The sequence below is a fragment of the Pongo pygmaeus genome, chromosome 17, assembly GCF_028885625.2.
Source record: "Pongo pygmaeus isolate AG05252 chromosome 17, NHGRI_mPonPyg2-v2.0_pri, whole genome shotgun sequence".
Classification (NCBI taxonomy): Eukaryota; Metazoa; Chordata; class Mammalia; order Primates; family Hominidae; genus Pongo; species Pongo pygmaeus.
This window is the reverse complement of record NC_072390.2, coordinates 78,226,083-78,252,867: the sequence shown is the minus strand read 5'-3', so window position 1 is coordinate 78,252,867 and position 26,785 is coordinate 78,226,083. Positions and strand designations below refer to the sequence as shown.

The 26,785-nt window shown below is 43.1% G+C and overlaps 1 protein-coding gene across 1 annotated transcript in view; it reads left to right on the top strand.

Moving 5' to 3' along the window:
• Nucleotides 1–2,241: 2,241 nt before the first annotated feature.
• The window catches only part of BCL2 (BCL2 apoptosis regulator), a 199,487-nt gene continuing 174,943 nt past the window's right edge, over nt 2,242–26,785 (top strand). The window contains exons 1-2 of the mRNA XM_054460391.2: nt 2,242–3,143; nt 3,365–4,232. Of these exons, the coding sequence (XP_054316366.2) occupies nt 3,648–4,232 (585 nt within the window). The 5' untranslated portion in view covers nt 2,242–3,143; nt 3,365–3,647. The remainder of the gene's footprint in view (nt 3,144–3,364; nt 4,233–26,785) is intronic.

Sequence of the window (26,785 nt, the reverse complement as noted above, 5' to 3'; positions counted from 1 at the left end):
GCACCCATTCCTGTGTGAGAGAAGTTGGCTTGTTGGGCTGATGGGATACAATAAATGAAGAAATAAAATAAAAACACCCGAGACAGATGGCAGTGCATATAGTCCCAGCTATTCATGAGGCTGAGGTGGGAGAATCCTTTGAGCCCAGAAGTTCGAGTCCAGCCTGGGCAACATAGCAAAAGCCATCTCTTAAAAAAAAAAAAAAAAAAAAAAGACCAACTAAGTAAAAATAAAAAAAATCATAATTTGGTATGCTTTTTTGGCTTTTTAAAGAATGTTTTGATTTTAGAGTAGGAATGAGACATAATAAAGAAGATGTCAGGCAGGGCACGGTGGCTCATGTCTGTAATCCCAGCACTTAGGGAGGCCGAGGCAGGCGGATAACGAGGTCAGGAGTTCGAGACCAGCTTGGCCAGTATGGCGAAACCCCGTCTGCACTAAAAATACAAAAATTAGCAGAGCGTGGTGGCGTGCACGTGTAATCCCAGCTACTCAGGAGGCTGAGGTAGAACTGCTTGAGCCGGGGAGGCAGAGGTTGCAGTGAGCTGAGATCGCACCACTGCACATCAGCCTCAACGATGCCACAGAGCAAGACTCTGTCTCAAAAAAAAAAAAAAAAAAAAAAAAAGTCACAGCATATTTGTACATATTGTAATACTCATTTGTCATCTTTCTTGACCCCAATAATCCAGTGTCCCTTATATATTTGCACTCGAGCCCTATTAAGTAAGCCGCTGTGCTTCTAGAAGACCTTTTTTTTTTCTTGGTGCTTTATTTGTCAAAGACCCTTGGAGCTAAAAATACACACGTGCAACTTGTTTGTCCTCTTGTCCTTTTTTGCTAGGGGATATTCATGCAGATTAATTTAAAACTGTCTGCTTGCGCGTACACACATCTGCGAGTGTGAATGTGTATGTGTGTATCTACGTACCTCATTTGAGAAAGTGCGGCCACCTGGGATTGGCTATGAGGCAAAGGTGGAGACCTTTAGGAGCCCACCCACCCCAGCGTTAGGACGGTGGGCCTGAAAGTTACTATATGAAACTCCTCATCTTGTAGCACTAAACCAGTGTAAAAGGTGTTAGGGACAGAGGGAAAACATTGACTTAAACTATCTTAAAGCCCTTGATAAACCCCTTCCCTGGAGCGCTGAGTTCTGCATGGCCTGGGCCACGGACTAGGTGTTCAGGTGGACACCGGCGGGGATGCGCGTGCGTGTGTAGTGCGCGGACACCTAGGAAGCTACTTGAAAGTAAACACCACGCTCGGGGCGTCCCTAGACATTGCTTAAAACGTGCAGAGTCGCCTCTCTTCACAGTAGGGCAGCGCTGAGGTCCCACTGCTGGGGGCGGTGGGGGGCGGCATTGGCCTGGGTCTTCCCCCGGCGGCCGAGCGCCGGTAACACAACGTGTGTGTGTGTGTGTGTGTGTGTGTGTGTAGGCGCGTGTACACACTCTCATACACGGCTAGAAAGGGTCCAGGTGACACACACACACTAGAAAAGGTCCACACGGCTAGAAAAGGTCCAGGCGAGACACATCCCACATACACGGCTAGAAAAGGTCCAGGCGAGACACACACACACACACACACGCACACTCCACACACACACACACACGGCCAGAAAGGGTCCAGGCGGTTCCCGGCGCTTTTCCAGCCCTTGTTTTCATGGCGCACCCTCCCGCCAGCCGCCCCCCTCCGCGCTCCGTCGCCCGCCCGGCCCGGCCGCGTGCGGTTCCCCGGGAGCCCCCACCCCGTCGCGGACCCCAGCGACCACCAAGTCTGCGCTCGGCCCGCCGCAGGCCTGAGCAGAAGGCCCCGCGCACACCCACCGCGCCGCGGCCGCGCGGGAGGCCTGTGCCGCCCGCGCCACCCACTGGCCGGGCCCCGCGGGCGCAGCGGAGCGGGCGGGTGGCCGGTCCGGGCGCGCCCTCCCCGGCCGCGGCCCAGCGCGCCATGTGCCCCCAGCGGGACGCGCCACTCCCGGGCCTGCCGCGGCGCCTTTAACCCGGGCCAGGGAGCGGGGCGGAGGGGGCGGTCGGGTGGCTCAGAGGAGGGCTCTTTCTTTCTTCTTTTTTTGAATGAACCGTGTGACGTTGCGCACAGGAAACCGGTCGGGCTGTGCAGAGAATGAAGTAAGAGGACAGGCACCCCCGCCCCGCTCCCGCCCCCTTCCTCACGCGCCCGCCCCTCCGCGCCGCCCGCCCGCCCGCCCGCCAGCCCGCCGAGCTCCCGCCCGCCGCTCTCCGTGGCCCCGCCGCGCTGCCGCCGCCGCCGCTGCCAGCGAAGGTGCCGGGGCGCGGGGCCCTCCCTGCCGGCGGCCGTCAGCACTCGGAGCGGGCTGCGCGGCGGGAGCTCCGGGAGGCGGCCGCCGCCAGCGCCGCCGCGCAGGACCAGGAGGAGGAGAAAGGGTGCGCAGCCCGGAGGCGGGGTGCGCCGGTGGGGTGCAGCGGAAGAGGGGGTCCAGGGGGGAGAACTTCGTAGCAGTCATCCTTTTTAGGAAAAGAGGGAAAAAATAAAACCCTCCCCCACCACCTCCTTCTCCCCACCCCTCGCCGCACCACACACAGCGCGGGCTTCTAGCGCTCGGCACCGGCGGGCCAGGCGCGTCCTGCCCTCATTTATCCAGCAGCTTTTCGGAAAATGCATTTGCTGTTCGGAGTTTAATCAGAAGAGGATTCCTGCCCCCGTCCGCGGCTCCTTCATCGTCCCCTCTCCCTTGTCTCTCTCCTGGGGAGGCGTGAAGCGGTCCCGTGGATAGAGATTCATGCCTGTGCCCGCGCGTGTGTGCGCGCGTGTAAATTGCCGAGAAGGGGAAAACATCACAGGACTTCTGCGAATACCGGACTGAAAATTGTAATTCATCTGCCGCCGCCGCTGCCTTTTTTTTTCTCGAGCTCTTGAGATCTCCGGGTGGGATTCCTGCGGATTGACATTTCTGTGAAGCAGAAGTCTGGGAATCGATCTGGAAATCCTCCTAATTTTTACTCCTTCTCCCCCCGACTCCTGATTCATTGGGAAGTTTCAAAGCAGCTATAACCAGAGAGTGCTGAAGATTGATGGGATCGTTGCCTTATGCATTTGTTTTGGTTTTACAAAAAGGGAAACTTGACAGAGGATCATACTGTTCTTAAAAAATACAAGTAAGTTCTCTGCACAGGAAATTGGTTTAATGTAACTTTCAATGGAAACATTTGAGATTTTTTACTTAAAGTGCATTCGAGTAAATTTAATTTCCAGGCAGCTTAATACATTCTTTTTAGCCGTGTTACTTGTAGTGTGTATGCCCTGCTTTCACTCAGTGTATACAGGGAAACGCACCTGATTTTTTACTTATTAGTTTGTTTTTTCTTTAACCTTTCAGCATCACGGAGGAAGTAGACTGATATTAACAATACTTACTAATAATAACGTGCCTCATGAAATAAAGATCCAAAAGGAATTGGAATAAAAATTTCCTGCTCATGCCAAGGGGGAAACACCAGAATCAAGTGTTCCGCGTGACTGCAGACACCCCCTCGTCCAAGAATGCAAAGCACATCCAATAAAATAGCTGGATTATAACTCCTCTTCTTTCTTTGGGGGCCGTGGGGTGGGAGCTGGGGCGAGAGGTGCCGTTGGCGCCCGCTGCTTTTCCTCTGGGAAGGATGGCGCACGCTGGGACAACAGGGTACGATAACCGGGAGATAGTGATGAAGTACATCCATTATAAGTTGTCGCAGAGGGGCTACGAGTGGGATGCGGGAGATGTGGGCGCCGCGCCCCCGGGGGCCGCCACCGCACCCGGCATCTTCTCCTCCCAGCCCGGGCACACGCCTCATCCAGCCGCATCCCGGGACCCGGTCGCCAGGACCTCGCCGCTGCCGACCCCGGCTGCCCCTGGCGCCGCCGTGGGGCCTGCGCTCAGCCCGGCGCCACCTGTGGTCCACCTGACCCTCCGCCAGGCCGGCGACGACTTCTCCCGCCGCTACCGCCGCGACTTCGCCGAGATGTCCAGCCAGCTGCACCTGACGCCCTTCACCGCGCGGGGACGCTTTGCCACGGTGGTGGAGGAGCTCTTCAGGGACGGGGTGAACTGGGGGAGGATTGTGGCCTTCTTTGAGTTCGGTGGGGTCATGTGTGTGGAGAGCGTCAACCGGGAGATGTCGCCCCTGGTGGACAACATCGCCCTGTGGATGACTGAGTACCTGAACCGGCACCTGCACACCTGGATCCAGGATAACGGAGGCTGGGTAGGTGCACTTGGTGATGTGAGTCTGGGCTGAGGCCACAGGTCCGAGATGCGGGGGTTGGAGTGCGGGTGGGCTCCTGGGGCAATGGGAGGCTGTGGAGCCGGCGAAATAAAATCAGGGTTGTTGCTTCCCGGCGTCCCTACCTCTTCCTCTGGACAAAGCGTTCCCTCCCAACCTGACCGATAACGCCTGCCATCTAAAAGTCTTTAACTTGCTTGCTAGTCGTGGAGATCCAATGATCTAGCGTTTGTAATCCAGTAGGATGTGGTGGTAAATGGTACTCCTTCAGTGTTTCTCAAGCTGAAGGTCCAGGAGTCCCCAGGACCACCGTTTCCTGGCTTGAGCAGCTTGTTGGAACCGGAGGGAGGTTTCAGGGACTGCTTATGAACCAGATACCAGGTGGGTCTTGACAGTCGGCATCCCAAACAAGCTGCCCTGAAACAAGCCCACTGTACACTAAAATTTGAGAACAACCCGATTAGAATAGACTCCACAGAAGACCAAGGGCATCATCATCACTCGGTAAAATTTTCCAAAAGAGGAAAACCAATGTAAGTCTTTTTCCCTGGAAAACTTAGTTGTGTTTGTAAAGAGCTAAGTTGACATTCCAAAGTCCTTGGACTGGAATCTCCAGTGTGTGCCATGTTCCCAGTGGGCGTGATGAGGTGTCCTGAGGAGTATTAGGCTATGGCTTTGCTACCTTGTCAGTGACAGAATTTGCATCGGCTGCATTCTTTGTATTCTATAATTTGTGTATGGTTTACCAATTTGCTAGAATGTTAGAATCTTTGTTTTTCACCACCCAGAATCGACCTAATTTTGTGGTCGCCTGAAAAAAATTTGCATCTAGGTATCTATGTAAAGTGTAGAAGAATTGATTCTTAGCTGTGGATTCTCATACCCTTACTTTAGTTGAAGTGATTGATACCTGTGGCTTTGAAGAACATTTGTGAGATGATCTTTTTCTCGTACTGTGCTAGATAGAGCTTTCATCATTATACCATACAATTGTACTTTTCTGAGATTCTTGTGTGTTGGGGGGGGGATGCAGTTCCTAAGAATCAAGGATTGTAATGGAGATCTATATCTCATATCTAAAATGATGAATTTATGAAAAAGTAATTCTTGTCTGAAGTTTTGTTTTTTTTTTTTACACTTTTTGTTTTAATCTGAAGAGTTATCTTTGAAAAACAGAATGCAATTCAGTGCTTCCTTTTATAGCCTCTTGGGAGAATGACTAATGTCATTATTTTATAGGACCTAACAGGAGCAAAAAGCCTAGAAATGACTGCAAGTGGATTAGATGTCAAGAAGCACACTACATGTTTTTATTACATTTTACAAAGTGTGCTCATATTAAGAGGCCAAACAGAGAAAAGGCCAAGAAAAGTGGATGATTGATGTGAACATCTGATCTTATTTGACCAAAGTTGACAAAATATTGATGCCACTGTTTGGTGTTTAAAAGTAAGATTAACTAAAATACCCCAATTTAAATTTCTAAAATTTAAATCCTCTGCTCGAATTGTTTGTTTGTTGAGATCTCACATTATCAGATCTTTAGTAATTCTGGAAGAATTTGCTAAAGGGTGAAAAGAATATTTTTGTTAAATATTTGGTTAAGTAGGTGGTTTGATTTTTAATCACTATAACCAAAGGGGTTGGGACTTCCAGATTCCAAAGGATCCTTTTAAACCAAAGTAAACTGATTTAATAGTTTTACTATTTCCCATTTTTATGAAAAATTCACATTTACAAATTTTCCAAGGTGGTAACTGGTATCTGTCTATCAAATAAGTTAATAAAAATGTGGGAAACAGAGACACATGTTTATGACAGAAATTAAGATACAACCTTGATATTTGTTGCTGAATTTCAGTGTGTTACTCTCTCATGTAACTGAAGTTTCTTTTTAAGTAAAGGCTCACTTTTTTCTTTTTGTAAAACAGAGTTTTCATAGTAGACCTATCTTTGTGGTCAACAGGTATCTGAGGTTGATAAATGTAGAGGCTACATTTTGTGATGCCAAACCACAATGACATACCATAGAACATGATAAAAATTTTTTGACAAAACTGCTTCTAGTTAAAATAAATCATGTAGAAGATGGTTGATGGTAAAATATGTAATAGCTTTCAGAACAATGCATAGATGGTGACTATATAGGAAAACAAAGGAATTTAGAGAAAAAAATATATATATATACCAGGAAATGCACTCATAGGACACTTTGGATTAAAAGGGGTAGTGTTTAAGAATGATGAATGATTTGCCTATCATTTCAAATGTGCTTTATTAATCTAAAAGTCATTTTAGGCATTCGGCATACAGACAGATTTTCTTCAAATTTACACCAATTGGGGTTACATCTCTAATAATATGTTGTATTTTATAGTGTAAGGTAGTCTTAATGGTAAAGCTTCAGAAGAGAGCTAGCATATTTTCTTGGCATGTGACAATAATCTGCACTGTCCCCAGGGCTCAGTGGATTAGCCCATCTCCTGAATACTACACTGAATACTCCAGGCTTTAGACTGCAAGTCATTTCTTTTTCTTCGCTGCTGCTCCTAGAAAATTAGAACCTTGTGAGGCTGAGGAAATCTGTTTGACTTTTGTGTTCCATAACATGGAGAAATCACATCCTTGGAATGATCAGCCTCTGATAGATTGTCCCGGAAGACTACAAATTAAATAAAGACTAAAGAAGTAATTGGCTGTAGAGTGGAGTGTGGCTTTATTCCTAGGTCTGAATAAGGCATTGTGTGGCATCCAGGGAAAGGCAGGACAGAGGAAGCAGTGAGAGAGCAGCAATTCTAGAAAATGTGGATACCTTGCTGCTCAGTGTGGCTTATAGACAGTAGCACATGCATCCCCTGGAGCTTTGTAGAGATGCAAAAGCTCAGCTCCCACCCCAGAGCTACTGAGTCAGAATATGTGGTTTGTGTGCACATTAAAGTTAGCGATGCTGGCTACCATCCTTGGTTCCTGGTGGCATCTTTTAGGAAGAGTTGCTACCTGGGATGGATTCTGCATTGTCCCCTTCCAGTGGCCTTAAACATCTATAGTATTACTTGGAATACTGAGTATTTCCCAGGTGTCCACTATTGTGATCTGACTTTAGGAAGACATAAATTGGGATGAAGGAGAGATAGCAAGCAGGTAGATTAACTATAAGCCCAGTCTTCTCATGAATATTTTTCATAGTAGTTATACAGTAAGTAAGATAGTAAGCTATCTTACTTAAAAAGTAAGATAGCTTTTTTTCTTCAATTAAAGGCAAGAGAATTAGCTCTTTTAATAGCTCTGTTAGTTATTATTTTATCCCCTCATAACACAGTTTAACTTCTGTAAATGACTTTAGTGACCTGCAGCTTCTTTAAGACAAAGGGACTCTTGCAGGCAAGGGATTGAGTTTTGGGCAGGTGATGGAGAGTGACCCTCTAAACTGGGAACTGTGATGACATTCAGCTTCGTGTCTTAGGAGAGAGTGAGATATGAACCACTAGAAGAATGAGATGATTCAGACAAGAGATTGTAGGAGATTGGCTTTATTCTATTGACAAGATGGTAATCCGACTTATTTTTTGGTTTTTTGGTGTTGGTGGTTTAGGAAGACAGGAACTTCTCCACACCCGGTAGAGTTCAGCTGCCTTTTCATTAGTCAGCAAGCAGTTTTTCCTTTCTCAAGGCAGTCCACATCCAGCAAAACATTTGATTAATTGAAAAGCAATACCATTCTCATGCCCGTGTACTAATTACATGAAAGAGCATCATTTTTCTAGTGTCTGAGGATTGGCTGCTTATGGCCAATCTTGGCAGCAAAATGATAGGATTAAAAATAGCTTGAAGATGATCTAGTCTTAAATAATATATTTCATGATGAACTTTCCTTGGGAAAGTGCATCTTTCTGCCTGCAAGAATCACATGACCCCTTTCAATAATTTATTTAGTAGAAAAAAACACACTATTTCTCATAGAGTTTTCAGTCATGTGCTGTGGTGTGATTGTTTCTGGACCTTCATAAAATTTTATGGTTAACTGAGTTCTCTTTTCTGTTTTGTTGCTATTTAATGTCCATTGAAAACATGGCTTTCTTTTGCGCATTCTGTTACTTTCAGCTGTACTTTCTAATGAGAATGGATTGCGCTTTTTAGCAATCTTTGATTGAACTGGTACATTTCAGATTACTTAAATGTCATCAGGCCACACAGCATACCAGGTAACAGAAAGCCATAAATTAAAAAATAAAAAAAAGGCAAGCAGAATTCTTGTTGTTTTTTCTTATCTCTGTTCCCAGTCCTATTGCACTATTTGGAGGGATGATACGCCCACTCATGAGCGAGTGTGTGGGTGCTGCATGTTAACAGTGGTTCTTCCCACCCAACATACCTCTGCACCCTTTTCTAAGGTCACTCATTGTGTCTTAGCAGTAGTTTAGCAAAGCAGTATCTCAGCAGAAGTGCATTTGTGCTAGAAAACAACACTGTCTTTGTAGTGTACAAGTAGAAAGTTTTCTTTTTCCCCCAGAGATATATTGTATTTGAGATTCAAAGGTTCTGTTCAACCTTTTTAAGGTAATGTAATATCACCTTATTCAGGTATAACAGTAACTTCTCAATCTGGTCATCCTTTCTGTCAACTACATGTAGGAGACCACTCAGTGAATTTACTCCACTGTGAATTTTCTCTTTCATGCCTCTTGGTTTGGCTTAAGCAACCTTAATGTTTGATGTCTAAGCAGGATTAATGATGAAAATCATCCAAGGACTGACAGTTATTCCACAGATGTGATTGCCAGTCTTACATGAGTCCTGCCTTGGGTTAGGTTGGAGGCACGGGAAGGAAAGCTTTGCTTCTGCCCTGGATAAACTCACAGGCTAGTGTTGCAGGCGTCTTAATAAACTCGTAGTTATCGTACAGCCTGATAAGCATGATCCTAGACTCAGAGACTTAGAGGGAAAAAGCAAATAACTATAAGTTATTTTGCATGTACTTCAGTCTTGGTCTAAGAACGTTATTTCTGACCATGTGGCTGTTCATGTGTGCATTAGGCCTAATTTAAACAGGGCCAAAATGTAGATACTTTAAAAAACACTGTATAACGTAGACATATGCTTAAGAGAACTGAAAGGCAGGGGGAGTTCCCTTGTTAAATATTAACCCACTAAGCACTATTTATGCATACTAAGAAGACTTAAACACCAGTCTACAATTTCTAAAGCATTTCATTAATTCTTTTTAAGTAAAAGACAATCAAGGCTCCGATTAGACTGACTGGAACAGGGTAATTTGAAGAACTATCTTTCTTAAATAACTCTTGTATGCCAAAAAATACAAGTAGGTTTTGAATCAGAGCAGGGGCTCTTCCTTTGAGGAGGGGAAAAAAAGCTTCTGTTTTGTTTTGGTTTGAGGTTATATTACTGTTCTATTTATCAAGACACTTCTACGATGCTAGTTACAGAAATTCACAGTCCATTGTAACACTGGCGTTTGCCTTCGGACTTTTTTGGGCTTGTGGTCTGTTCATTTAAATGGAGACTGTAAAACTTTCAAAATGCCAACAAAGCTGTTTTCACTTAAAAACATATTTTTATAGATCGTCACTTGTTGTTCTGATATATGCCCAATTTTATATATGCTATAGCACTATTTCTCTGCCCTCCATTTGCCAGACAAAAGATACACCCATCTGTCCTTCAGTGTGAATAAGGATTGGATGATTATTCCTCTCTCTTCCAAGCCATGGGACTTTCTCATAGGTGCCACCACCCCTGTGACCATCCCCTACCTGCCTTATCATTCCACCGGAGAGGGACCTCTTAGGTGTAACTCCTTGTTAACTTCCAATTAGTGAAGGGTAGGATTTACCTGAAGAAAACCGTAATGCGCTTAGATACTAGCAAAAGGGAGTAGAAGTGGGGAGTCTAATCAAAGTGAGAGGATAACCCTCGCCCCAAACTTGCTGCAGGCAGCTGGGCAGGTCAAAATTCTGTGACCAGATACTATCCTTTTCCTCTAGAGATTATAAACTTTAACCTGTACAGAGAAAAGATAGTATCTGCTGGCAAAATTTGTACTTGCTTTGATTCCTCTAGTGCAAGATTATAGTGGGGTTATACGTGAGACTTCAATAAATGTTTGACTAACTAAACTAAAATAGCTTAGGGTAAGGACTACTTCCCCAAACGCCCTTTTAAACATGTGAGAAAGGGAATCTCCCTGACATACTGGTATGGCCATTTGTAGCAATATACTGAGAGTGACTTGGGTGATTTTCTTGGGCGATCAACCACATTCCATGAGCAGGTTAACTGTGGAAGACACCTGCCCTTGAGCATCGCGTTTGGGCCACGTGCGTCAATGGGGAAATTTGTGTTTCCATTTTGCTTCTTGTTTTGCCTTCACAACTTCAGGGATAGAACCGTATTCCATTTTTAGTTAATAATCAGCTCTCTGGGGCTTCCATGTAATGAGTCAGAAACTTATGACTGACTCCGCTCTGCTCTTTATCATGTCTCCCAAAAACAACCCGAGAACCCACTGTGTCAAGTGAAGCTTTAATTTTTCAGGGGAGGTTTTTTCCATTGAGACCAATACATCTTTTCTTGTGACAGATCCAGTTACTATATTTCCTTATTTTTAACTGTTGAAAAGACAGTTAAGCTGCAACAGAGTATGGTGAGTTTACCAATTTTAATACTTGAAGCACCAAACAAAGGATCAGTGTTGCAGGCTGTCTTTTCTTGACTTTTTCCAGTCCTTAGCAGATAACCAGGATGATATTTTTTTCTGCTTTACAACATGATGAATGCTATATCTCTATATTAACTCTGAAATTGAATTGCAGCCAAATATTCCTCTCAGCTGCATTAGAATTTTCTAAAAGAACATGAGACACATACTTAGTCTTCTTAGTTCAATGCTATATCTCAGATATATTGATATCTGATTTACAATTAAAATAGGAATAAAGTTAAGTACAAATTATATCATCAGCTTTAAATATTGATTTATCTTCTTGGAAAAAAAAGCGAGTCCATAAAGGATGGCAGCATTGGCATTTCCGGATATAAAATTTCAGGGCTATCTCCTAGCCATTTCCTTTATGGATTCCTGCCAGCATCTTTAAAAACACACACACATACACACACTGAAGAGACACAGAGAGGTTTTGAGGTATTTTATAACACAATTATAAGAACAGGGAGACAAAGCCACTTACTAAACATTAAAGTGATAGTATAAGAAGAAAATGATTTGAAGAAGTCCTAATTGAGGGAAATGAGCAATTGTCCACAGAACTTAACCCTGGGTTCCCAGGAACCAGGGTAAGGATGATCATGGAGAGGGTTTTTAGAATCTGGTTATTTAGGAAAACATGCACACTAACTTTTTTCATTGAAAAAACATTTATTGAGGCCCTACTCCATGCAAAGCTCTATGCTAGGTGTTTTAGTTAAGCGAAAAAATGTCTAAGATAACTTTTGCCTTCAAGGAACTTATCAATCAGTAGGGGACCAAGACAAGGATACAAATCACTGTAATCCTGGACAATGTGTAGCAGACAGAGAGGCCCAACCCAGCTACAGTGGTATCTGAAGAGTTTCATGCCAGAGATAATGTTGAGACAAGTTTTAGAGAACAGGCAGGCGATACGGGGAGAGGGTCTCTCGGGTAGTGGAAACTGGAGGCGTCAAAGCAGGCATGAATGCGTGAGGTGTGTTTGGGGAATTGTGGAGAGTCTGATTTGACTGGGGCATGGAGAACTCTCCTGAGATAAGTCCATAGTTTTGAGAACTTACCACTGCATACTAAGTTGTGAAACTTGTATAGACAGCCCTCCCTATCTTTGGATTCCACATCCATGGATTCAACCAACTTTGGATCAAAAATATATGGGGTAGGGCAGGCACAGTGGCTTAGGCCTGTAATCCCAGCACTTTGGGAGCCTAAGGTGGGTGGATCACTTGAAGTCAGGAGTTCAAGTCCAGCCTGGCCAACATGGTGAAACCCTGTCTCTACTAAAAATAGAAAAATTAGCCAGGTGTGGTGGTGGGCGCCTGTAATCCCAGCTACTCGGGAGGCTGAGGCAGGAGAATTGCTTGAACCCGGGAGGCAGAGGTTGCAGTGAGCCGAGATCGTGTCATTGCACTCCAGCCTAGGGGACAGAGCGAGACTCTGTCTCAAAAAAATAAATAAATAAATAAACAAATAAATAAATAAAATAAAGTATATAGGAGGATGTGCATATGCAAGTACTACTCATTTAATATGAGGGACTTGAGCATCTTCAGATTTTGGTATCCACTGGGGGTTCCTAGAGCCAATCCCCTGAGGTTACTGAAGGATGGCTGTGTTTAACTGTACCAGGGATGTTGAAAGGATGTTGCAAAGGTTCTCAGACAAGGCAGGATGTGTGCACTGGAGGAAGGTTGACAGTGACTGAGGCTGGACGGGGGAGACCAGGTGTGAGGTCTGAAGCACCTGGAACAGAAAGGACAGGACAGATGTGGGCACACTGCACATGTAGAATCAAAGGACTGACAGCAGGTCGAATGTGAGGAATGAGGGAGGGAAAGAATCAGGACTCAAGTGCCATCCTGGCTGCCTCAAAAAATGATACTGTCTTCCAGAGGGAAAGGAGAGATAACAACAGTTACTGCTTTGTGGTGTACACGTGATGAATTTCATTTTGGACATTCCAGTAGGATATCCAAGTGGAAATGCCCAATAAGCCTTAGACATAAGAATCTGGATCTCAAGAGAAAAATTGAGGTTGAACCATAATATGTCTTTCCCCTCGAATCACGTAGGTTTCTCTTTTGCCTTCTTTCATTGCCCTAAGTGGTCCTAACTGCTACTGCTGATGCTGTCTTCGTTTGCGACTGCTATTTGCACACCACATTTCCCAAAGGTAATCTGTAGACTTGCATGGATTGGGTTAAGGTAGTTAACTTGCAGCTTTGCTGTTCAAAACTTGGCTTCCCACTACCAGTTTGCCAACTTAATGAGTACTTCAACTTGATTCAAATTAGTATTGTTCCAAATATCCTAATAGTATCCTCTATGTGTGACTCTAGGTCTTACAAAATCAAGGTGTCCTTTCTCATTGAGACTTCCTTATTAATAAAATATTTCTTCTATTAAATTCAACCTGGCACCAGGCATAGTAGGTAATAGGCACACACAATGATTGTTTATTGAATGAATGAATAAAATGATTATGTTAGAGGCATTCTGAGCAATTCATCCTAAGCAGCTAATTTTCTCCCACTTCTTTTATTATAGTGTGTGTTTGTGTGTGTGTGTGTGTGTGTCTGAAATGTCCCATCCTAGAGGTTCATTAATATGTAATAGAAATGAAAGAAGAAAAATACCTATTAAGTGTTTTGATTTCATCCTTTTCATTGAATTGAAAAAGTATATCATTTATTCCTAAAGAGAAATCTAGATTTTGCTCTATATTAAACATTTGACATTTATTGGTCCTTAATGCTAATATAGATACCAGCCTGCTGGTTGTCACATTCTATCTGTTTATACAAAGGTTGTAGACACACAGTCTATGTACATATGCCTAGTTGCTCTCATTCCTTTTGTTTCACATCTCAAGCCTAACCCAGACTGAAAAGGTTTTGAAGGCTGAGATTATTCATCACCCTATCATTATAGAAAGCAGGGCTGGCCCAAGGTTCTCACAGTGGGAGCAAGGTGGATTTTAACTCTGATCAGTGTTATAGCTCAAATATAAAAAGAACTGCAGCACAAAAGTCACAAGGATAAATGATCTCCTCATTCTTCTCCTATAAAAATAAGCAGCCAATTGAAGGTGGAAGTCAGTACAGTGCAGCATTCCCAGAGGCGACAGAACCTAAGATTTCATTTCTAAAGACACTGCTCAACAAGAAGACCACCTGGGATGTCTTACATAAAACGGTTGGCCTGGCAGCTTTTGGCTAAGTTCTCTATTCTGGTTCAAGCCAGCATCACAGCCTATCTGTGGTTTTAACAACTGATGGAATTTGTATTTTGAGAACCCTCATCCGTTGGCATGAAGCAAACTCAAAGCATTGTTGCTCATCAGTTGTCATCTGTTTGAGAAAGATTTTGATGTGTTTATTTGTAGTGAAGCTTGACCATACTTCTCCAGGGGCTTTTAAAAAAGATGAATGTGTCAGCTTGTAGATTTGTCCCCATGAATGAAACCACAAGCAAATTCTCTTCTCTCTTCCAGCCTCCCTTCCTCCCTCTTGTTTCTTTGGTGGCCATCTGCGCATTATGTTCCCATTGCCAGGCCCTCTTCAAGCGGCTTATCTATGAGTGAATTCAGAAACTTCAAATTATAAAGGACACCCAGATAATTGGCCTGTTCTCCAAAGTATCTGTCCCCTGTGCTGCTGCCAGATTCCTTCTTAATGAATACATCCAGTGACAGTGGGATTCTTGAGCTTGTCCGTATCTGTGAGAAAATGAGCTCTCCTGCTTTGTAACAGCTTGTGGCTCAGGGAAAAAAATGACAGCCATTGCACAAGTTTCCTTTGAATGTAGTTTTCTTTCCCTTAAATGATACTTTGAGAATACAGTTAAGGGGTTATTAGTTTTCTATTTCATGCTTGGCCTGTGTGTGAGAATAACACAAGCTGTCACTGCAAATCAGTAGCTAAAAATGCTTTGTCTGGTTAATGTGAACATTTAATATTTGGCTTAATTAAAAATTAACCGATGAAAGTACATGTCATTGGAATTTGAAAATACCTTTTGTACGGAATACTTGAAGGGCATGACCCATGACTAAACCAGTGCTTTTAAAATATGGAGAATATGGGGAAATTTAATATGAGTTGGGATACTTGACTCTTCTTTAAAACCTCTCTACCTGTTTGGCATTACAGGATATTGATAAAGAGTGGGCTCATTGTTATGGCGAAGGATCCACTTGCATCTCTGTGTTTTTATGTGGGTAATTGTTTTTTTGCACTCAGTCACATGATTAAAGCAGACAGAACAAGAGATCAGTTATTCATTTATACCATACTTTAAAAAAAAAATGGAGCCAGGCCCTGGGGAAGTGGGAAGTGAGAGCAAGAGGGGCATGGCTGATAGTCTAGGGCAGGGGTGTCCAATCTTTTGGCTTCCCTGGGCCACATTGGAAGAAGAAGAATTGTCTTGGGCCACACGTAAAATACACTAACATGAATGATAGCTGATGAACTAAAAAAAAAAAAAAAAGCACAAAAAAACTCGTAATATTTTAAGAAAGTTTACAAATTTGTGTTGGGCTGTATTCAAAGTCATCCGCCCGCCATGGGTTGGACAAGCTTGGTCTGGGGGAGTGAAGACCATTCAACAGCAGCTGCAGGAGAGCATGTTTAAAGCTATGAGAAGAGATGCAGCAATAGTGGGGGCATTTATTGGAGTCAAGGAAGTCTTCCCAGGAAGGGGACTGAAGCCTGAAGGATGAGCAGGAATCAATGTAGTGAAGTGGGTGGGAGGAACCAAGTGTGGCCCCAGGCAGAACTTCGGGTACAAAGGCCAGAGGCAAGCGGCCACATGGTGGACTGCAGGAGCTGAGGAGTTCAGCCTGGCTGGAGTGGAGAGTGCAAGTGGGTGGATCAGAAAGATGATGCTAGAGGTGGCCCACCCTGAAAGAGTTTGTTTCAGATATGTCACCCTGACTCCACTCCAGACTGTTAATGAGACGAGGGAGAAATCAGTGACCAGATAGGAGGCTCTTTCAGCAAACGGGCAAGAGATCAAGTGCCTGACCTAGAGGAATGGTAGTGGGAACAGCAAGAAATTGCTAGCTTTGCACAATGATTAGGATTAGAGTGGAGAGATTTTTTGGAAGAGGTAATGATTGACTGAATGCTTTAGAACATGGCTCAGTTCTTCCTCAGCTTTGCTGGTCTTTCTGTATAATTTGAAAGAATGTGGTCATTGTTCTGGTTATATACAAATGCTTTTTTCTGTTTGTTTGTTTGTTTATTTGTTTGTTTTTGGAGATGAGGTCTTGCTCTGTTGCCCAGGCTGGAGTGCAGTGGCACCATATCGGCTCACTGCTGCCTCGAACTCCCTGGCTCAAGTGATCCTCCCACCTCAGTCTCCTGAGTAGCTGGGACTACAGGTGCATGCCACCACACCTAGATAATGTTTGTCTTATCTTTTGTTGAGACAGGATCTCACTTTTTTGCCCAGGCTGGTCACAAACTCCTGGCTTCAAGCAGTCCTCCTGCCTCAGTCTCCCAAAGTACTGGGATTACAGGCATGATTCATCTCATCTGACCTTATATGAATATATATTTTTTCTTATTTCACTTTAAAAAAATATTGTCTGGTTAAAAACTATTTTTGTTGGAATTCACCATGTAATAAATCTTTATTAACTATCAGTTAATAAAAGTATATTTGAGGAAAGAATTCAATTATTAAAGGCAGTTTTCGTAGAATTTTTTTCCAGGTGAAAAAAATGACAGTGGTTTCTTGCCTTTATGTAGGATTTTAAAGTTTCCAAAAAAAAAATTCCATATCTGTTGGCCCATTTGATCTTCACAACAACCCTAAGCAAGGCAGGTATTGTATTCCAACTTCTCCCTACTTTCCTCCCCACACACACTGTTAGTTATTTGTTTATGCCCATGTAAAGAAGAAAGTTTGGCCAACAAAGGTGTGTACGGGCCAATAAGCAAAGGAAGAGCTGATATTCATTCCCTGGGTTGGGAATCCAGTAGATATTTCTTTATCCTGTGCTGCTTCTCTGGATATGTGTTCATAAGGACACAAGATTGCTTAGTAGAGACTGAAATATATTGCATTTTGAAAACTAGTATACTCTACTGCTTTCTGTCTCAAAAATGTTCAGGGAAATTGGAATGCAGTCTTTTGTTTCTAGTTACTTTCCCTTCTTCGATTCAGCCTTTGCAGCATTTCTCATGCTTGCAGCAGAGGGGGATCTAGCTGCTTCCATTTGGTGCCTACCATCAGCTCAAGACCTTGTGAGGATGTGCTTGTGAGCCAGGCGGGCTTGGACATGAGCTGAAGGGACAGTAGTAGGATCGACGTGCGAGGTCTCTAACACTTGAAGGCTCTGTAAAACAGCCCCTTTCAACAGGGGCCAGTTGGAATTAGATGAACATGTGTGATTGTTTTTGCTTGTTGACACCTGACTAGCAATGGTGTTATGTTAGCATGCTGTTTGCTGCCTTTATTTCTTTGAATTCCTCAGAGTCCTTATTTATTATTTTCAAAGGTTGTAATTAGTTTTAATCAGAAGTGCCCGTAGGTGTAGTCCTGTAAATGTTGCTCTTCCATCTTTCTTTTTCTTTTCCCAAGAAAATGCCGCATTGGACCATCAGGAAAAATAACTAATGGGTGCTAGGCTTGATACGTGGGTGGATGAAATAATCTGTATAACAAAACCCAACAAGTTTACCTATGTGACAAACCTGTACATGTGCCCCTGAACTTAAAATAAAAGTTTAAAAAATTTAAAAAGGATGTGAAACAAAAAAATAAAAAGAACAAACACTAATAAATATGAAAAAGTCCTTCAGAGTCTTTAAATTTGCTCATAGAGCATTGACTGAGACACTATCTCCTTTAGTAACTAAATAAAATTAAAAAAATAAAATTGGGCTCCTCTTTTTAGGTGGCCAAAAATAATTGGTACATGTTTTTTGAATGTTAAAAATGGTGGAGCCTTCATCAGTAGGGTTTCCACAGTGGTAAAGGGCATGTTACTGCAAGTTCATTCAATCGACAAATATTTATAAATATTTGTTTATTATAAAGAGCCTACTCTGAGCCAATCATTGTTCTAGGGGCTGGAGCTATAATGGAAAACATGACAGGTAAGAACTCTCCTATCTCTTGAGAATCCCACATTGTGAGGAAGTCAAAAAAGTAAACAACTTAAAAATTAACAGTATAACATAAGGGCCACAAAGTAATGAAAACAGGGCAATGCAATGTAAGGGTGCTGATGGGACAATATTAACTTCTTCCTTGGTCTTTGAGATTTTTCTAGCAGTACTACAGTTTACACAGAGGAAGTTTAATGGGTTTTTCTTCATTAATAGTTGAAAACAGTGTTGTACCTTAAAAATAATAAATGTATTAGTATAATATAGCCCTTGTATCAGTTTAAAATGAGTTACCATGAACACTAGAAACTTAAAGAGACTTTTACTATTTTTAGCTAAAATGTTTAGAGCAATCTTTTCCTTACCTACTCATCCTTCTCATTTCCCCATTTCCATTTATCACAACATTGGTCATTGGCCTCAGTCACTGAAAGTCAGGAGGAAGGAAGGAAATGAATATTTATTGAACCCCAATATGTGCCAGACCCTGGATTTAACACTTTTAGGGATAGGAGATTATTTAACCTCAATAACCTCTCCCTGAGGGCAGGAAGTGGATTTATAGATGCGGAAACAGAGGTTCTGCAAAGTCAAGTGACTTTGCCTGGTAAGAGGCAAAACCAGCATCCTTTATTTAGGCAATCCAAGTGATGTTCATGTCCTCTGGAACTTAAATTTTTAAAACAAAAATTTAAACAGAAACATATTACAAAAGAACAACTTTATGCATGTGACCTTTTGGGTTCTTTAGGAAGCCAGTTAGTCATCTTTATTTTAATAACTAGAAGGTGAAATCTTTCCTACAACATGGAATTTTAAGTTCTCTCGTAGTTAAAAAATAACTGTCTCCCTTTTGACTCCTAGAGTCTGTTTAAATAGCCTTTGAAAAATAAGTACTAATCACTGGTTCCTACCAAGACCAGACACCTGATTTAGAAGCTCTCACAGGGGTCAGTGTGCATTGGAAAAACAAACCCACAGTGCCTTCCTGGTTCCAGAGAAATGATCTCACTGTCAAATTGTAACCTGCCTAATACCTTAATAAAAAGGTGGGGAAAGTCTGCGGTTTTACCTCTGGTATGATCCTTTTCCCTTCACTCTTTTTATTTTAGGCATGACCTTAGTGTTTTTTTCTTCTAGAGTCCAGAGGTGGAATGACATGTCACTCAGGTTTACAAGACGAGGATGTATCTGTTTTTATATTCAGCTGTAAATTTTATTCTATTTAAAAACAAACCCACCTTCAGCAACCAGGGCGTATCAAGGGAGAGTTATTTCCATCCCCTTCAGTTTAATTTGGATACATTTGGCCCAGAACAGCACAGTGTTTCCATAATAACATTTGAACAGGATGCCCTTGTGTTATTTGCAGGGCTAAGGGAGTTTCAGCATGGGCCAGGAAACTACTTTCTTAAAAGAAACTTAAACACGAAATTCTGACAAGATAGGAAACTCTTACTGCATCCTTACTAAACCTCTTTTTCACCCTCTACTTTCTCATTTATTTATATATCTCTTGTGTTATGAAACACATATAGGTTGAATATTTAACTCACTCTGAATTCATGTGCAGAATAAGTCACTCTTCAGAAGAACAAAAATAATGTTTTAAGTGGTTTGTTTAATAAAGCACATATTAAAAAATTTCAATTCAACATCTTCCCTGGGCACAACATGTTATGACTTTTTAGAGTAGAGCTTCGTGGTATTTCATAAGGAAGCCAAAAAGGAAGGGAAATTATTATTCGGGCAGAGGGACAATAGTGACCTTTCATTAAGCAAGACAGAGTTCACCACCAGGCTCCCCAAACCCCAGGCTCTGTGTTAGTTGAACTGAACAAGCCACCAACTATTTCCTCTCTCTCTTTCTCTCTCTCTCTCTGTCTTTTTTTTTTTTTTTTTTTTTGAGAAGGAGTTTTGCTCTTGCTGCCCAGGCTGGAGTGCAGTGGTGCAGTCCCGGCTCACTGCAACCTCTGCCTCCCGGGTTCAAGCGATTCTCCTGCCTCAGCCTCCCGAGTAGCTGGGATTACAGGCGCCTGCCACCACGCCGGCTAATTTTTTGTATTTTTTTTAGTAGAGACTGGGTTTCGTCATGTTGGCCAGGCTGGTCTCGAACTCCTGACCTCAGATGATCCACCTGCCTCGGCCTCCCTCCCAAAGTGCTGGAATTACCTGGCCTCCTCTCTTTTATAGACCAGGCTGCTTTAAAAATATTCGTCCAATATCACCTAAAATATTTCATTTATAAGCCATAACCCAACATTGTAATATTTAAAAGATTGCTTTATGTAGTTTTTACATATCCTTAAGATCCTAATGAATTCAGATAATCAGTATTTTTGTTCTTTTAACAGCTTTACATGTGACCTCTTAGTTCTAGAGTTTGATCTCAGGAGAAGGGAAGAGTAGATTTGGATTCTGTGCCGTGGACAGGCGCACTGGTTTCCCGTGTGAAAAGGACAAAGCCCCGCCCCTTCTGGAGCTCAGTTCTCTTTGGGATTATTCATAATGTTCTCCAAGAAGCTCGGAGTGTCTGTTTGTCGCCAGTATTGTAATTTGTGAGTAAAAGATCTTTATGATTGCAAAATACATTAGCACCTTCTTTATGATTGCAAAATACATTAGCATCATTGTTTCTTGATGACGGTGTGAATCACAACTAGGAACTAGGAAGTCATTTCAGCCCTTCTCTGCAGAGGGATGTCATGAAGTTCATATGCTAAAGTTCATACCCATTGCTCATAAGAGTTCAGCCACCCTTCTCAACCAGTTCATGTAAAAATATATCTGTATAAATATGCATATGTATGTATGTATGTGGTGTGTGTATGAGTTAAGATATACATAAAATTTACCTTTTCCACCAATTTTAAATGTATAGTTCAGGGGCTTTCAGCACATTTACTTTGTTACATAAACCATTGTTACGTAAGCCATTACTGACGTCTGTTTCCAGAACTTGTTCATCATTCCAAATGGAAACTCTACCCATTAAACTATAACTCCCTGTTTCTTTTTCTCCCCAGTCCTGGGTAGCCACTATTCTGTTTTCTGTCTCTATAAATTTGACTCTTCGGGGAAGAATTTGATTCTTCCCATAAGTGGAATCAGACAATATTTGTCCTTTTGTGTCTAGCTTCTTTTATCTAACATATTTTCAGAGTTCACCCATGTCATGGCATGCGTCAGAATTTCATTCCTTTTTAAGGCTGAATAATATTCCATACCATTTGCTTTTTTAAAAGTCCATTTTCTCACAAAATTGGTTGTGATTTCTGCTCTCCCCCACCCCAGCCAATAGAAACAGCAAATATATTAAATTAGAATTGACCTGACAGAGGAGGTAATGGAGGCCTGTAAATTATTCAAAGAATTATTTTAGAGTCTGACAGCAAGGAAGAAGACAAAAATGCTCTTAAAACCAGCTCAGGAGTCTCTGAGGCTCTTCTGTGTGGGGCAGGCAGTCACAAAGATCTCTACGGCTCCTGGAGTTCTCGCTGGATCGTAGCACAGGACAATCTTAGTGATTCCTAATGATGCCACTGAGTCATCAAGACAGAGTTATTTTCTGTAGGAAGAGTCAAAGAGTTCAGGGAAAGTGAGTAGTAAGTTGCAGAAATATCTCCATTCCAAATGGTTAAAATTTTTTAAAAGTTTAGGCTTCAGTCATCTGAAAAGTTTACTTATGTGAAATGATTCAGTCCAGACTGTAGTGAGAAGAATCCCAGCAATATCAAAGTAAAATACACACACACACACACACACACACACATATGTATAGAGAGAGAGAGAGCACAAGATCTCTTTCTTTTTTGTTTTTTCTTTTTTTGAACAAACTCTTACATATCCTTCAAGCCCAGGCCAAATGGCACCTTCTCTGTGAATATATGTGTGTGTGTGTGTGTGTGTGTGTGTGTGTGTGTGTGTGTTAAATAGGCAGAGAGACCTTCAGGGGCGTTTGCTGACTTCTTTCATTCTTTTTCATCTCCTACCTCCGTTTCTAGAGTAGAGAATTAGTAGGAACTTGACTCAAGTGGATAGGGATGTAATTTCTGGGGGGAGTTTTTGCTGTATTACTGCATCTAAATTATTCTGTCTGTGCATAAATTAAGTTGTTCACATATTTAGAAGAGCCACCTCCCCCACTGCAGGATGCATAGAGTGGTTTTTGTGAGGAGCTGCTTTGCAGCCTCAACTCTGCCTCCTGACTTCATTTTGAAACCACTGTACAATAAAACGTGGTCATTTGTTTGTTCCACATTCTTTGTGCCTACTGGGTTTCTGGACATGATCTCTGGCCTTGGGGGGGACAGTCTCCTGGGGAAACAGACACACAAACAGATCTATTACAGTCCAGTGAGTTTTTTCCTGGGAAAGTTAAGGATGGTTTCACAGAGAAGGTGCCGTTTGGCCTGGGCTTGAAGGATACGTAAGAGTTTGTTCAAAAAAAAAAAAAAAAGCAAGAGATCTTGCTCTCTGGAGAATGTGAAAGGGTACCATATGCAAATAAGTAGAGTAATTGAAGGGCCTGCCAAGCTTGGGAATGGCAAAAAGGCCAGAGTGACCAGAAGAGAGGCAGTTGGGGATGGAATGGAAGGGGATGAAGCGGGAAGATAGTGGAGGCTCACTCTCCAAGGCTCTATGTGCCCCACTAAGGAGTTTGATTAGATCTTTCCTGCAGTGGAATGCCAGTAAAGGTTTCTAGCAGGATACTAAGTGACATGGCCGGATTTTTTTGTTGATGAAAACACTGCTGGCGGCAGTGTGTTGGCGGCAGTGAGGGCAGCAAGGAGGCCGGATGGGAAGGTGGGGTCAGGTGCCCAAGTGAAGGTGCTGGGCAGCTGCCCCGAGGCATGGGCAGTAGGAACTGCCAGGATGGGACTACCTGAAAAGGTGTTCTAAGGTAGAATCAACAAGGTTGTGCACAGTTGATCATCGCAGAATACTCAGTGCTTAGCGCAAGGCAAGCACATAATAGATGCTCAATAATATTGAATGAATGAATGAATGAATGGACAGGCAGCTGGGTACACATGACAAGCAGTACTAGCAAGTGTTAAAGTGACACCCCAGCTATACTCACAACAGTGATAAAGCAGAGGTTCACATGGCCTGTACTTTGCCCGACTCTTTCTAAACGTTCTATCGCTATTCGTGTATTTCTTTCTCACAACAGTACTGGGAGGTGGTGGTGTTTTTATCCTTGCCTTGCAGATGAGAACACTGAGGCTTGCAGAGGGGGACTCATTACAGCTGTTTGGGTGGCTGGGCTGGAATTTGAACCCAGGCAGTTTTGGAGTACTTGGAGCCCTTAATTCTGATGCTTTGCTGCCGCCCAGCTTTTGAGCCTTCCAGGAAGCTGCTGCTTTCAAGGCCCCAGAAGTGATGACTCGGGGCAAACCTAAGTGGTGGCAGGATGCAGAAAAGCCTGTTTAGGAAACCATTTATCTCACGTAGACATGCCATCTGAGATGACCTTAGTAGAAATAACAATGGCAATGATAACAGCTCCGCAGCCTTTTCCCTGGCATAAGAAACTAGTTTTGTAATGAAAATGGAATTTATCTGGGGAATAGCCCTAGAAAGAGATAGGCAGTTGAGATAAAAATAACAAAATATAAAATAGCATTGCATTGTTTTCTGTGTATTTTTCCTTCCACCTTTGTCCTTCTATGTTGTGTAATTTACCTTGTTCCCTTGGCCATGGGTGGGTTGGGCGTCACTGTGATTTGACTTTTGTCCTTTGGCCCAAAGAAAGGGATGAGTGTGTGCATTTAGGGGTAGCTATTTGCACCTTGCCTGGAGTTTGCCGTCAACATAGCTAGCTAAAAGGAGGAGAGGCCTTTGAGGGTAAACCTTGCTTTAGGAGTCGAAGCCCTTGGCTTTCTGGAATGAAGGGTGATGAGTTTGGTTTCCCAGAATCTGAGCTCCTTGGCATTCAGGTGTGTGTGCCGTTCTGGATCATTACAACCACAACTGAGCTGTGTTTTCAAGCCATAGGTCAGAGTCGTGTAAAATAAACTCTTGTCATAACAAAGGATGCGGCAGCCAGATTACAGCTTGGAGTTCCTTCACTCATTTACCCCAGAGGACACTGATTTTCATGTCAGCATAGGGAAGAGATTCCATTTGTCTGCCGATTCTAATTGGGGGTCTGTCTTGCTCGACCACCCTGGTAAATGGTAATAAATACTGGTGGCCATAGCAGCACGGAGAGAGAGTGCCGGCCTGGAAACCCAGCCAAGCTCTCTTGGCTCCAATTTTATGCAAATTTGCCTAACAGAATGCAAATGATTTCACAGGAATACGGATCCCAGGGACACGTGCTCATCTGTTTTCAGCAGTGTTCCTGGGCTTTTAGAAGCAGCCACTTGAGAGGCCAGGCAAGTCTACAGAGAGGCAGGTTAAAGGTGGCTTGCGAAGGAATGGCTCACCTCATCAGCCGATGCCACACCTGGAATTTCATTATGAGCAGCGGCTTTCCCTTTGGCAGTCCGTGAGCCAAGACTTCTGTGTTTTGGGAACAGGAAAAGGTCAACACAGACTAATGCTTTTTAAAAAAGTCCTTTATTCTTCTTCTTATTCTACAGATTTTCTGTGATCACAGTATATATCCAAACATTTACTCATCCCACACATATTGATTGGGCATTTAGTCACTAAAAGCACTGTGCTAGGCAATGAGAAAAGGCTGCTCTGTGCCACCAAGGTGTGACACCATAACATTGTGTCTAAAATCTACTCCTGCCGTCTCCAGTGCAGTGGCTGTGGCTACCAGGCTCACATAATGTGGCCAATCTGAATTGAGATGCAATTGGAGTGTAAAATACACACCAGGTTTACTGGATTTCAAAGATGTAGTATGAATAAATGAATGCAAAATATTTTATCAATAATTTTTATATGAATTTTATGTTGAAGTGATAATATTTTGGATGTATTAATTTAATAAAATATACTAAATGTGCCCACTAAAAAGTTAAAATTACATATGTGGTTCCCATTATATTTCTTTCTTTCTTTCTTTCTTTTTTTTTTGGAGACGGAGGTTCGCTGTGTCGCCCAGGTTGGAGTGCAGTGGCGCAATTTCGGCTCACTGCAACCTCCGCCTCCAGGGTTTATGCCATTCTCCTGCCTCAGCCTCCCGAGCAGCTGGGACTACAGGCGCCCGCCACCATCCCCAGCTAATTTTTTTGTGTTTTTAGTAGAGACAGGGTTTCACCGTGTTAACCAGGATAGTCTCAATCTCCTGAACTCGTGGTCTGCCCGCCTCAGCCTCCCAAAGTGCTGGGATTACAGGCGTGAGCCACTGTGCTGGGCCGGTTCCCATTATATTTCTATTGGACAGCACTGGTCTAGACTGCTAATCATTTATTGCACAATGTGGTCACCTTTTTATTCCCATAGTTGGATATTACTATATAGGAGGATAGAAAGACCTTTCCTTTTTTCTGCAGATGAGCTACAGTTGTGTAACCCTTTTTAAAGTTCATTCATATTCACGTTCTTGTGGCTCCCATTGTCAGTCTGCTGAGCTGGGCAGGGAAGGCCTCACCATACTTTTACAGGTGAGCATACTGAAGTGTAAGAGGTCACTGTTGCCAGCCTGCCCTAAGAGTTAAGCCAGGAATAAAACTTCAGTAGTTTCTGGGTGGACGTGGTGGCTCATGCCTGTAATCCCAGCACTGTGGGAGGCCGAGGCTGGAGGATCACTTGAGCCCAGGTGTTCAAGACTAGCTTGAGCAACTTGGCAAAACCCTGCCGCTACAAAACACAAAACAATTAAGCCAATCATGGTGGCGTGTGGCTGTAGTTTCAGCTGCTTGGGAGGCTGAGATGGGAGGATCCCTTGAGGCTGAGATGGGAGGTTGAGGCTGCAGTGAGCCATGATTGTGCCACTCCACTCCACTCCAGCCTGGATGACAGAGTGAGACCTTGTCTCAAAAAAAAGGACTTCAGTAGTTTCTAACTCTTGCCAGCCTGGACCATTACAGCTGGGTTGGGAAGGTTGGAAATAGAACTTTCGACTTCTATTCCAGTGTCTATTAAAAATATACTAAAATGTATGCATGGAAATATTTACTTTTATTTCTGTACCAAAGATGATAGAACACAGCCCACTTAGAAGTATTTCTGTGTGCATGTGTACGTAAATACACACAAACATGTCCTGCAGCTGGCTAATAAAACACAGTAATCAAAGCCTATAGTGGATATTCAGTGTAAAGGTAAGATTTGCTGAATTTTGAGGCCCATTGGGGAAGGGCAGGGTCAGGGTGAGACAAGCATGTGGTCACAACCAGGGGGCGTTTTCTTCTGTTGGGAGTCAACTACTGTTAGGGCAAATTCCTGGCAGCGTGAAGCAAGGTTGGTGGATCCCACCTGTCAGAAAATCCTGAGACTGGGTTTAGTCCTTGAGAGATGGAAAGACAAGGCAGGTACCCTGGACCAAAGAGGCAAGGGATCCGACCCAGGTACTCACCCAGCATTGGGGTTGGCTTAGGAAAAAGGATGGGGAGGTGCAGTTCTAAGGAAGAAGAGAGAAATGATCAAGAAGAGGAGGTGGATATGGGTGAGAGCTGCGTAGTTGTTGAGGACATTTAGGGCAAGGGGCCTTGGGTTGTATTCTTCTGACCCGCCAGGCACTTGCTGTTTGGGCACGTCATATACTCTTCTGAGCTTTCATTTCTTCA